Source organism: Augochlora pura, chromosome 6, assembly GCF_028453695.1.
Source record: "Augochlora pura isolate Apur16 chromosome 6, APUR_v2.2.1, whole genome shotgun sequence".
NCBI lineage: Eukaryota > Metazoa > Arthropoda > Insecta > Hymenoptera > Halictidae > Augochlora > Augochlora pura.
The window spans coordinates 19,068,647-19,081,111 of NC_135777.1; the positions used below are offsets into that span (position 1 = coordinate 19,068,647).

Consider the following 12,465-nt stretch of genomic DNA (forward strand, 5'->3'; position numbering starts at 1 on the left):
GCGAGGTGTGGCTCGGCGGTCCGAGCTTTTTTCCGACGGCAGCCAGAGGGCCTGGAGATGTTTTCCGTCCACTAGGAACAAGACAGGGTAAAGTTTAAGTGGTGGAAGGCTGCCGCTCGGAAAGCTTCCGCGAGACCGGAAATGAAAATCCCAGGCGAAGCCCCCGGGGACTTCGACGACTCTTCGGGCTGAAAGCGGTCGCGCTCGCGCCACTGTCAAGGACGCGCGAAGGCCGCGTGCTGCACGCTTCCTCGAGAGAAGATCAACGACCCGGCGTACGCACTCAGAGCGCACGAGAGGGTGCAACGAGAGGTGAAGGCGGGTGAAGGAGACAGAGCGGAAAAAATGGAAGCGAGAGAGAGGGAGAGAGAGTGTGTGAGAGAGAGAGAGAGAGTGAGGTGGGACCCCGACGAGAACGGTACTCCTTGGCGCGTGGCGTCGCGTGAGCTAGCAAGGGCGGAATGGAAACCGGCCCGCACACGGCCCGACCCGGCCAGACCCGGCCCGACCCGCTCCGCTTCTGCTCCTCGTCTTTGACCACTTTCAGGGGCTCTCGCGTATAATCTAGTTTCGTCGCCTGACAGCAGAGCGTCGAGAGACAGACGAGGCGTCGTGTCACGGGCGCGTCTGGCTCAAAGTGCATTGAATCACTTACCCGGGGACACGAGCCGTGCCGCCATTGTCCCTGTTGTTATTTCTGCGACGCTATCTGGCCGCCGATGCTTCTTCTTTTCATTGATACCTGCCTTTTTGGTTGTCGCTTGTCTCGCGTGTCACGGGCGGCTGGAATTGTAACTTGCTCGATCACGGTTCTGGGCTAAGTGCTGGGTCTGACACTGTCCTCTCAGCGGAAGCCACCTGCTCCTTTACGAACAATGTCCCTATTCTTTCAGGGGACGGCACGGTGCACCGAACAAAAATCGGAAAAGTTCACTTGATTCGTAACTATATTTGTGCTGTGTCGGAATATCTGAATAATCGTGTTTATGCGGAGGAAAGTTCAACCGATTCAGTTGGAAACTAATTCCAAGCGGAGATTGAAGAGACCGGATAATACAGTAGTTCGCAACATAACTTGTTCATGTTTATAAATCAAGTACATTTCTGCGAAATAATGTCCATGGAAAATAATACGTGGTTTAGGGATTGTCTAATTGCAGTGAATCTTTAGAAATTTGGTCAGACTTATTTTATTTAGATAACTTTAACAAATCGGCTGAAAATACCCTGGCAGCGGGACAATATATTTAGACACTGCAAACATTTTTTTTGCAATAAATTTTATTTCAAAGAGGCGAATGTTTTGAGAGTTCTAAGCATCTATAATGATGCTATTACATTTAATATTAACCAAAAAATCACTTTGTTTCACATACTTATCGTATACAGAAAGGAAGCTGCTCAACTTTGTCCAAAAACAAGCATTTCATCGGGCTATGGCTTCCGAGACAGGTGTCATCGAATAAGCCACATCAGACGTCTTAGTTTCAAGTTGGATCTTCCAAGGTTTAATAGGATCAACTCCGGTCACTGTTATACATTAATTGAAACTAAAACAATGTCAGGTTATCTGTTTTCGATTTCCGTCGTCGCTGTGACACGGGTTACGGTCGTTGTCTCAATGGGATCGTTTCTTTCTGTGGCGATAAGATTGGTTGGCTCGATTAGTCTCAGCATGGCAGTTTTCCAAAGATTGTGACAGTCAAGTAACGAGTGTTCGTGATATCGTCGAATAAGGCAGATTGTTTATTTTTTAAACATCGTACTTAAAACCTAGGACAGTCAATTCTTGCTTGCATGTATGTAATTTATTAGTGTAAAGGGGTTAATCTCACAATATGTGGGAACCAAAAGTAAATAGACATTGCAAAGTAGGAAACAAATTGCTTCATAAAATATGTTTAACGAACCAGACATTTTACGAAATGCCATTTTATTTTTACGAAATAATAATCCAAAAGGAAACGCTTAAATATATATATAAAATTAATAACAAATTCTGCAAGCGTAACTAACACAATTGCCACTTCAATTTGCCTCGTATCTTCGGCGCACATTTCTCCGCACTAAAAACCGTCGGACGCGCCGCAAATCCGCAGAGATGCACAATAACCGAAGATGAATCGACGAAAGGCGCGACGGATGAAATTTTTGCCTCGTCGAAAAATTAGGACACCGATTCGGTCCCAGGGGAGCAGCACCGCCGCTCGACACAGACACGCTTCTTACGTAACACTGGCGCAGCGATTGTCCACGGAGGCATCGACGTCGCCGACAGTGAAATTCAATTAAAATCCCGCAGCGATTTCGTTGTCTCTCCGCTGGAAGATTGTCGAACGGGGTTCGATCGTGCCCCGATAGGATTCGATTTCGGAAGCGAGCCAGCGCGGCGACGCGAAAGCAAACAGAAAATGATGTCTGTGTGACGGACGAAGTGCTCGGGAATCGACGAGCGCGGAAGCGGCGCGGCGGCGAGGGCGGCGGGGGAGGGGCTCGTCGAAACGGTGCTTCAACTTCCGGCGAAGCACGAGTGGATAAAGGTGTATTGTGTGCTGCTCGTGTCACGGGCCGAGCGTTTCTTTTTTTTTTTTTTCATTCCTTCGTTCTTCCGGCTCTCCGGCGACAAATAGGCTACGGGAGTCGCAGTTAGCAAGTTTTCTTTTTTAACGATCGCGTTGTGACCGCTCGCGACAGCGGCTTTTCTTCGCCGGGAGGGGAATCATCGCCGGGATTTAACAGCTCGGAACTTTTCGAAGTCGACCCGGGGTGAAATTGTTCAAGAGCCGGAGACCGAGAAGAGGGAAAGAGAGAGGGGGGGAGACAGATAGGGAGAGGTGCCGCACTCCGGGAAACTAACTTTATCCCCGAATTCGCGGGATTGAATCGTTTGGAAACGGGGATTGTCCCGTTTCGAGCATCCTCTAATTAAAATTATGGCCCGGGCGATTCGCCGGAATGAATGCAATTGGAATTAGCGTGGAGCGCGGGGCCGACGGGAACTCGGCTTTTCAGTTTGTTGCTCGGCTCGGAGTCTCAGCTGGTTCGCTGATGCCGGCCGATTGTGACTAAACGACCGAAGAAAAATACTCGGTCTGTGCCGCGACTCTCTGCGACAGTCCACGACTCGTTAGAGAAATTACGAGACCGTTAAAGCGCCGCCGTCGAAATTAAAAGCAGACGTCGCCGGGCGATTTTGTCTAGGAGCCGGAGGAAAGCGTTCCTGTTTACAAGGAACAGGGGTTTATGGATTAGTCGAAGCTGAATAAGCCAGCGTACACCCGGCTCAACGTCAACATCCCCGGGACGGACAGAAAGCTGTTTTACGTGAAAACAACTCGAGGACGCGGCTGGAAAAACCTTTTCGCTTCCGTTCTACGCTCGCGTGCTTGCAACAACCGGCGCACAACAAGTTATATTCTCGGATTATTTTTTCGCGAAACAACCGGCCGGCCGGTTGCGCACCAATCATCCTGAAGCACCCCGACTCAACGTTCAAGCGTTTCCGCGAATTTCCTGACAAGCCCACGCTTCCATTAGCCCCCCCCCCCCCCCCCCCCCCCCCCCCCCCCCCCCCCGTAACTCGTTAAAAATTCCTGTTAACCCAATTTCGAATTTTCCTCCCCTGCGTAAATCGTGCCCGTCGAGGACAGGATAATGAACACTTAAGCCGCATGTCTGCAGTACTTAGCGTTCGCTAATCACTATCAAATCCGGTAAATGCCGTAGCGCGTTTGCTGTTTCGTTGCTCGACCGTGTATTTTATTTGCTCGCGGCGGGGAACGATCAGTTTCAGCTTGTCAGACTTTCAAAGAATTCTCTTTGCGCTGGAAACTGTTTTGTAATTTCGAGCAGTTCGAGTTTTGTTTTTTTATCGGTTGATATAGACAGTTTTTGGTCTGCCTGGAAATCTACAGTTCAATTGGCCGCTTGCGCTATAATAACGAGTCAGGCACGTGGTGAAGATTTTCTGCAAGCTAAATATGAATATTATTAATTTCTTCTACATCGAAATAAAAATAAATTCTTCTGTCATTAGAGTATCGAAACAAAGATAAATAAAGACGGCACAAGAAACAGAAATTCTCTGGTCCTATCAGGAAAATTATTAAGTACGAATAAGTGCTAATCGTCGCAGCATAAAAGGAGCGATAGTGAAAGGGGGTTAGCATTTTGACTATAGGATTAAGTCGAAAATAGTTAAATCTTCAATTTACAATCTGATACCTTATAAAATTGTAAAAGAGAAGAGGAAAGACACCTTGTATCACCGTATTTAAATTTTTCTTTTCTTTTCTACCGTTTCGAAGAAGCATTATTTTTAATGAACGAATTTGGAACGTGAACGATGCGACAATGTTGCAGGTTGGCCGCGACGCTGAGGTGTTCGTCCAGGATGGCAGGAACGAGCCGAGAGTCTCGGCCAGGACCTAACCAGTCTACGCTCGTGAACCGTCGCGGCAGAAGCTGGTCTTCGCGCGATTAAGAGAGCAGCGCGCGTTCGAAGGAGGCCGGAAAGGGAGAGGGTGGTTCTTGGCATCGCGGGGATCGAGATGAGCGATCTACAGGCCACTCTCGAGTTCTCCCTCGAGCTTTGCAAGTTCTACAATGTCGACCTGTTCCAGCGTGGGTAAGCGGATCCGGCTTTGCCACGCTTTGCTAGATGCAGCCCGGAGGGGGGGAGGGGGAGGGGAGAGGAGGAAGAGGCCAGACCACGGGCACGATAGGCCTCTCGGCTCTTCTCTCTCTCCGCTCGGCTTGGCTCGGCTCGGCTTCGTAATTGCGAGGGCTTAGCCGGGGCTCATCGACGATTTCCAATTTCGCAGGTATTACCAGATTCGAACCGCCCTACGAGTGTCGCCGAAACTCCCTGTTAAGGTGGAAGTTAACCAGCTGCGGAACCGTAAGTACATCCTTGCTCTACCGATAACTTGTGAAGTGACTTCAACTATTGCTATCGTTTGAGCACGGTGATGCGTTCGCGTAGTGCTTCCTTCGTAGTGTTCACGGTTTTTTTTTTTTATATATTTTTGTAGAACGTGTTAGGCAATAGATAAATCTTCAATTATTGCATCGACGTCTTTAATCATTTTCATTCTTAGATTTTGGTAACAGAAGTATCAAATTTTGTTTCGCTTCAAAGGAAGTGGCTGAAGTTAATTTTTAGTAGCAAACAAATTATATTGCAAGTGGTTAATATTAGTGATAAAGATACTTAGAGATTCTCTGACTTTACTCGTCACTGAAATTTTGTTAGTCCTTTTTACCTTGACGATCCTTATCACAATCTTGGCTTTGAATGTGATCTTACACGATCAGTGGACTCAAAATACAAAACTAAAGTGTAGAGGATTATGTGAGGATATTTCTGGTCAATTAAGATATCATTTTCTGTTTTGAAGTCTGCAAGATTGATTTGTAATCTAACAATTTTACTTATATTGTGTACCGAACGCCAAACCTATCAAACCAATCGAAATAACTGGTTACCAATTTTTACATCTCCCTCTTCAAACATTAAAAAATCTTTGAGAAACTTTTTACAAAATCTCTTAAGTTTATATTACAAATAGAAATTATAGACAGATAAAATAAATCCACTCTTACAATTGTTACGTGACAACTACATTAGTTCTGATATCAACAATAAAATCGCAATTGGTAAAAGTTCGAAACAAAATTGCGCGACGATCGCGGAAGCTGCAACTCTGTGCAACTATTACCGAGGAGTGTACAAGTATTAATCACCGCCCCTATTAATTAAGTCAACGCCAGAATCAAGTGTTCCGGCTAATATCCGTGAGAGCGATCGCGCAGTTCCATTTGCTAATTTGATGAATTCTAACGTAGCGAACGACTGTTTGCTCGCGGAAGAGGAGGAACGCCGTCGATGGCAGCGTGTGTTCCCGTGAATCACATCCGGCACGGTGTAACTCTCTCGTCGCGTGTCCAGCCGCGCGGATCCTCCGCTGAACTTTCTTGCGCCCTGGAAACGAGGGTGGGTGGGTGAGGGGTGGCGGGGGGTAGCAAAGTTTCTGGTACATTGCACTCGTCTCGCCGGAGGAAAACTCCGGCTGAATTCACTTACCGGCTCTCAGTTAGACAACGGCGCAAAACTAGTTCAAACCGAACTGCACTCCGACAGCGATAGCATTAGAAAGTTCGAGGAACGATTCTACGGCTCGCGAGACGTTTCGTTGCGCGCGGCGGAACGAGCCACTCGATAGGCGGTTGAAAAAGGCCCGACCGTCCCGCTTCGCGATACTTCGTTATAAACAGGCTACGGACTTTTATGCTAATTCCGCGCGTCCGCCGGCTTCTGGCGCGCTCACGCGGTCGGGAAATTTTCGTTGGGACGGCAACGAATGGGGGAAACTTGCCTCGTTTGCGCCGCAGATCGTACCCGCGGCGCTTCGCACGGGGTTACCATTTACATATTTTCTCGACGAATCGTGTTTGCTTTTGCGACGCGACGTTTCGCGGACACGCGTCTTGCCACAGCAAATTGACAAATAACGAATTTTTTCGCCGCGCTCGGGACCGTTGGGCAATATTCGTTTGCACTGTTTCCGCGCGCGGAATGTAATATATAATTCATGATAATATAATTCTTTCTTTTGCTTATTATAGTTGATACGATTCCATGCGTTTCTTTATTTATTGCATTTTCGAGCTGTCCGATAATTGTAATGTTAACCTTTGAAGTGACTAGCATTTGACTCGTCGCATTCGTGTTGCATAATAGCTTCGTTAAAAATTAAATCGCGTCCACGTGAAACATTTCTTACGATATTTTATTTTCTCTGAAAAAGCTACGTCATTTATATTATTATATAGAAGAACACAGAGTACCATTTAGTAATAAAAAGAGTTGTCCCAGCGTCGTCGTTGCTTTCCCATTGTTCTCGCCGCGGATCCGTAAGGGGCTCCAGCGCGATAAGAGAGCATCATCCCGTCGCAAGGTGTCCTTTATCGTTTCCCCTCCATCTCGTGCGATCATTTTTAGGGTAGCAAAGTAAATCAGGAACGAATAGTCACCTATTTAGCCGACCCGGCGGCCGGCCCCGAAATTGAGTCTGGTCCAATAGCAGTCGGCCCCTTGACAAATTAGTCAATAAAAGCTGGAAACCTCCCGAATGTCCGCGGTATATCACGCATTCTGCTCGGCGGGATCCGCGCTTGCCGCGCAATAATCTAACAAATGGGGAGATTCCGTTCGGAAGGCAAGAATGATGGGAGCAATGTAGACGGGCCGGCCGTGGACCCGGGACCTCCTCTCATTCCAGAGATGCATCAGACGCTTACGCCTGGTGTATCAAGCGGTTATCCAGACGAGCATCCACTCAAATCAGACACAACCACATACCGCCCCGCCCCCCCTAACACCCCGCTCCCATATAGCCCCTTGGTTCGTGTCCCGCCCATCCGTTATCTCGTCGTCAGGACGTCGCCGAAATTCAGAAGACGCGACCGTCGTGTCCATTGTTCCAGACTCGTTGGAGGCGCCCGGGACGAGCAAACGCTTTCAGATCCACTACAGAAACGAGGAGGTGACACTCGGCACTTCGGTCCTATTCCGGGCGCACGTGCTCGTGCACAGTCACAAGATCGAGGAGGTGCTCTCCCGCACCCACTTCAATCTCGGCGTCGAGCTATGGTTCAGCGAGCCGACACAGCCCGGGAACATGGCCTGCGTGTCGTCTAGGTGAGCAAAGTCTCCCGGCCGTGATTCGCGGCTGCGAAACACGTCCGCGACGATCGGGCCAGGCGGGAGCGTGTGATCCCCGGGACACAGATATTGCGGTCTCAGACGCGGAGATCACTCGCCGGCTGGTTATACGAGGTCCGTGGGATAGGATCCGATGCAGGCGACGGCCGCAATCCTCTCGGCGGGCATGATTTTGATAGGAACGAGAATGCATGGTGCATACGGCTGGTTCTTCTTGATACGGAGTCTCGACGATTATTACTGGGAAAGATGAAAGGCCGACTCTCCTCCGGCGAGTTACTCGCGCCGTACGTCGTACACCGGGAATACTTTGTTCGATACCCCTTGATCGTTGATTTAAGATCCTGTGCCGTGGTTTCTCTCTAGGCAAAGCAGGGCTGACAGGCTTTCAAAGTGGCTGACGTCTATCTCGATATAGAGCTCCCGTCGTTTCTTAACATTTTATAAATTGTAGTAGCGATTTCGGTGATCTGATATGTTTCTTAGCTTCGTAAAATGACGTAATTGATCAAGATAAATTCGGCAGAGTGGTAGATACAATTACGTTTGATGTAACATGACTTGGACTAATGTATCATTATACTACGTTGTGAAATATAGCAAAAGCTTAGACTTTCTTCTTTTAATTTGATTTTGAGATTTAAAGAAATTTCCAGTGATTTGTCATAAATACATTTCTCTAATGTAATTAATTTTTAAAAATATGATACAATTTTAACATAACGAACAGGACTTGATCAGTCGAGTCATTTTCTTGTTCCGTATTCCAGAAACTAATTCGGAAGCCTCTCAAAAGGACCTAATAAATTTGAATAAATTTGGGACTTCAAACACCATATTACCCGATGATTCGGACAGTTTAACACTTTATCGACCGGTAGCCTATAAATTGGCTTTTAATTTGTTATCTATTATTGAGATAAATGTGTTAAATTGTACTGCAAGCTTCAATATTATTACATACATTTTTAAATATTAAGTACCTTTCGTGATTAATAAGATAAATAAAATCAAAATAGAAACGAAAATTTTGACTGAAAAAGTCGACAAAGTGTTAAGTTCGCGCAGCGACGATCCCGCGGGGCTCTAAAAAATAATCGTTGAGAAAGTTCCGGTCGTTAAGGAGGGCACCGAGTCTAGGGAAGTTCTTTGAAGGCGTCGGAACTCACCCACAGACCTAATAGATAAAGCGAATCGATAACCTTGGCCGCGTGCGCCACCGCTTCTCCCCGTGGTCGAAGGTGTTTGACGCGAGCATCGCCTGCTTCTCTTCCTTTTTCAGGGCGTTGCAGCTGAACTTCGCGCCGACGAAGGGGCTGCACTATCATCTGCCGGTCCTCTTCGATTACTTCCATCTCGCGGCGGTGTCCATCACGATCCACGCGTGCCTCGTGGCTCTTCACCAGCCGTACATCAAGTCGGTATCAACTCGTTATTTTAAGTAACTATTATCATACTATTACTGGCGAGGCTGGTCACTATCTGTTCTCTCAACTTTTCGTTTCATCGTTTCCCCGTACAGGAAGAGCATACTTCACTACGTGCAGAGCTGGTGAGTGTGCATTCCGAAACAGTGACTCGTTAACAGTAAAAAGGATATCGCGGATTTTTTAAATTGACCCTCGACCGGTCATGCGACACTGCGGAAGGTGGCGGACGAAGGAATAATTGGTCCGGTTTCCTGTGGCGAACGCGACGCACGGTGATCGTTTTACTAAACGGTTGGCCACCGTTCATAACTTCGTGTGATTTTAATATTATACAGACATGTAGAAATATATATATAAATTTTTATATCAATTGGTTAGTGAATTGGAATATTTTATAGAGTCTGCAAACCTCGAAATGGAAAATAAGACACTGCCGACATGAATTCTTAATTTATTTTTCTTCTAATATTAATAATAATATTCTGACATTTAGCTTTAATTATGCAATTAGAATAAGACATTTAGTGTAACATTAATGCTTCGTGTACTACGCGAAACGCCCAAAGATTTTCATAAAATTAAATTAATATGTTTCATTAAACCGAAGTCGGAAAGTTAATCAATTACTTTTTTAAAATTAATACATTTTACGGATCCTAATAAAATTAGGAAAACATAATATATTAAATATATTAATAGTGGTAATTTCGTTAAAGAGAAAAATTACTTACAAATTGCAGGCTCTCCAATAATTTAAATAGTATCGCATACAATTCGAGCAAACGACGCTCATTAATCATACACATCATACCATATCAAATCAAGTGACACGACTACTTTTAATCGCCAACGCCATCGTTTGTCTTTAATTTGGTCGGATGCTTAATGGTTATCGACCACCGTGCGACGCCGTCCGACACCGTATTCGCGAACGGAACAGCGCCCGCAGACGTCACGTGACCGATTATGGGATAATTCCAGCGAATCTCGAGAGCAACGAGTTCGAATGAATAATCGAAGTAGATCGTCGGAACGAGTAAAATGATTTACAGAGTGCCCGGGAAGGCACTCGATTTTCGGCATCTCGCCGCATTTAGAATTCGTGTGAAAGAAAACGGCCGTGAAATGCATTTCTGCCGAAAGTGCTATTCAATTATTCCGTCAGTTTAGTATTCTCTCACACGCATATGACGCCGCGGCGATGCCATCGGGAACGGTGTCGTATCTCAATTAAAATCACGAGGAGGTAATCAACCGAGTAATATTCTCGCAGCGCGCCGCGCGGAGGGAAGCCATGGCTGCAATTCAAACAGTCCGCAGCGAACGGCGATAATAACGCCTCGTTAGGAAACATCGTGAGTTTTCGAATCTAGTTTTGCCCGATATGTTAATCGGATCGGAACAATTGAGCGGGCGGGGCCGTTCGATCGATCACAGAGAAAAACCGTTGCTTTCCAGGAGGCGACGACCAAGTGCGTCGGATCCGCGACGAGGATACAGCACGCGAAACTGGTCCAGCAGGAAGTGATCAGGTTGCTACTTGCCGCCAGGGAATCACTGCTCAGCGATCTGGCTGATCTGGCGCGGCTGTTGCCGTCCTGCCAGCAGAGATCGCTCGAGCTCGCTCAGAACACGCACAAAGAAATCACCAAGGTCGTTCGATATTGTTGTATAACCGTCCCCCCCTCCCGTCCTCGACTGCACAATCTTGTCCCTCATATTCTGGAAGTACATACTCGCCGATGATCTTGCTCGGCATGCAGACGTCCGCTCTCTGATTGCAGATGATGGACACGGAGGAGACTGATATCGCTCAACTCTGCGCACAAAACATTGTTCTCTGGCAGCATTTTCTGGAGGCCTTCTCGGGACGCGAGGCCGTGCATCAGCATCTCGCGAGGATCCATCATCAACTGAGGGTAAGGTCGCAATTCGTCATTCTTCCGCTTGGCAATCGTCTTTAGCAATTTCTTAGCCGTTCCTCGTCATTCGAAATATTTTTAATTAATTCATTTAACTACACGACGATTCACTGTTTTCGCATTACAATCGTCATTTATAATTTCTTGGTCATTCCTCGTCATTCAGGCTACTTTTAATTAATTTAACCCTGCGAGGATGCTTGCTTTCACAATAACATGAATATCGCACTTCTTTATCTAGTATGCGAAACGGGATTTCAACTTGATTATTTTTTAATCCAAGACAATCTCTATAGTTAAAGAATATCGATTTTTCAGGTGAAGCGGTTCGCGGAAGGTTTCTTCGTGCTCGAAAACCCACGAACGTCGGCGTGGGGATGCTACGACGCGAACTACCAATCGTACCAGGCCGTCAGCGAGGCTGCCAGAAGATCGCGGTACCTGGCGTCGCTGCCACCTCTACCTGTGCACTGCCCAGAGCTGGACGGGGACCTGCACTCGCTGCCTCTGATATTCGAGGATCAGTACGTCGACATGAAGCAGAGGCACAGAAACAGCGGTGAGTATCGCTGCGGTCCCTTGCATCGTGACTTTTAATGAGACCTTGTTCATCAGAAAAGGGATTAATAGGACAAATTGGGCGGATAATGAAGTAATTAATAAACGATGAACGTTTTCAGTTCCCGGGATGGACGACTGCAGCTGCGGCATCGCAGCGATCCTGGAGTCGCGATCAATGGGGATATGGTCGCCCAGGAGCGAGGGCGCGAACCAGGACCTCGGGATGGTTCAGGGCCGCCTGACCTTGACTCCCTCCACGCTTCCCGCGAGGCACAGCAAGTCCCTGGACCAATTGGGCCCCGAGATCACGCCGGTGCAGCCGAGGACCTCTCCGAAAACTCTTCCGCGCTCGGTGTCGACGCAGCTGTTCCCCAGGCAGAGGGGCTGCGGGAAGAACGTGACCCCGCCGGCCACGGTGCCGTCTCGGGGGAGACAGAGGTCGACACCGCCGTCCAGTAGCACACTTTTTCCACCGTCGGGACAGCAAGCCTGCTCGGCGCCAAATCCATCCCTCGGCTCGACACCTGTGGTCACTCTGCCGCGCGCCAAGTCCACGCAGATCTTGGTGCTGAACTTGCAGCAGCAGGCCGACCCGCAGAACACCTCCATAACGTCGCTCCTGGCGGCCATGTTCCCCGAATTACCACCCGGCGGTCAGCTGCCCGGGTACAGACCGTCGAAACAGTCCTGCGAGCAACAGGGGCCTACCCTGACGGTGCCCACCTGCGTGGGAAACATGGACCACGCGCAGATGACGGACTGCTGGAGCGAGAACAAGGCCGAAGGTATCAGATCGCGGTTCGATGCTCGGTCACGGGAGTCTGGA

General features: G+C 47.8%; 1 protein-coding gene across 5 annotated transcripts in view; it reads left to right on the forward strand.

The window, feature by feature from the left end:
* Positions 1-12,465, forward strand: part of LOC144470749 (protein FAM135A) — a 50,684-nt gene that overhangs the window by 27,784 nt on the left and 10,435 nt on the right. For 3 of the 5 annotated variants that reach the window (XM_078182245.1, XM_078182244.1, XM_078182248.1), the window contains exons 2-11: positions 4,363-4,627; positions 4,824-4,900; positions 7,489-7,702; positions 9,009-9,167; positions 9,249-9,278; positions 10,430-10,511; positions 10,615-10,809; positions 10,941-11,075; positions 11,397-11,637; positions 11,759-12,424. In XM_078182245.1, the coding sequence (XP_078038371.1) occupies positions 4,551-4,627; positions 4,824-4,900; positions 7,489-7,702; positions 9,009-9,167; positions 9,249-9,278; positions 10,430-10,511; positions 10,615-10,809; positions 10,941-11,075; positions 11,397-11,637; positions 11,759-12,424 (1,876 nt within the window). In that variant the 5' untranslated portion in view covers positions 4,363-4,550. The remainder of the gene's footprint in view (positions 1-4,362; positions 4,628-4,823; positions 4,901-7,488; positions 7,703-9,008; positions 9,168-9,248; positions 9,279-10,429; positions 10,512-10,614; positions 10,810-10,940; positions 11,076-11,396; positions 11,638-11,758; positions 12,425-12,465) is intronic. The other 2 variants (XM_078182246.1, XM_078182249.1) reach the window with 1 other exon arrangement.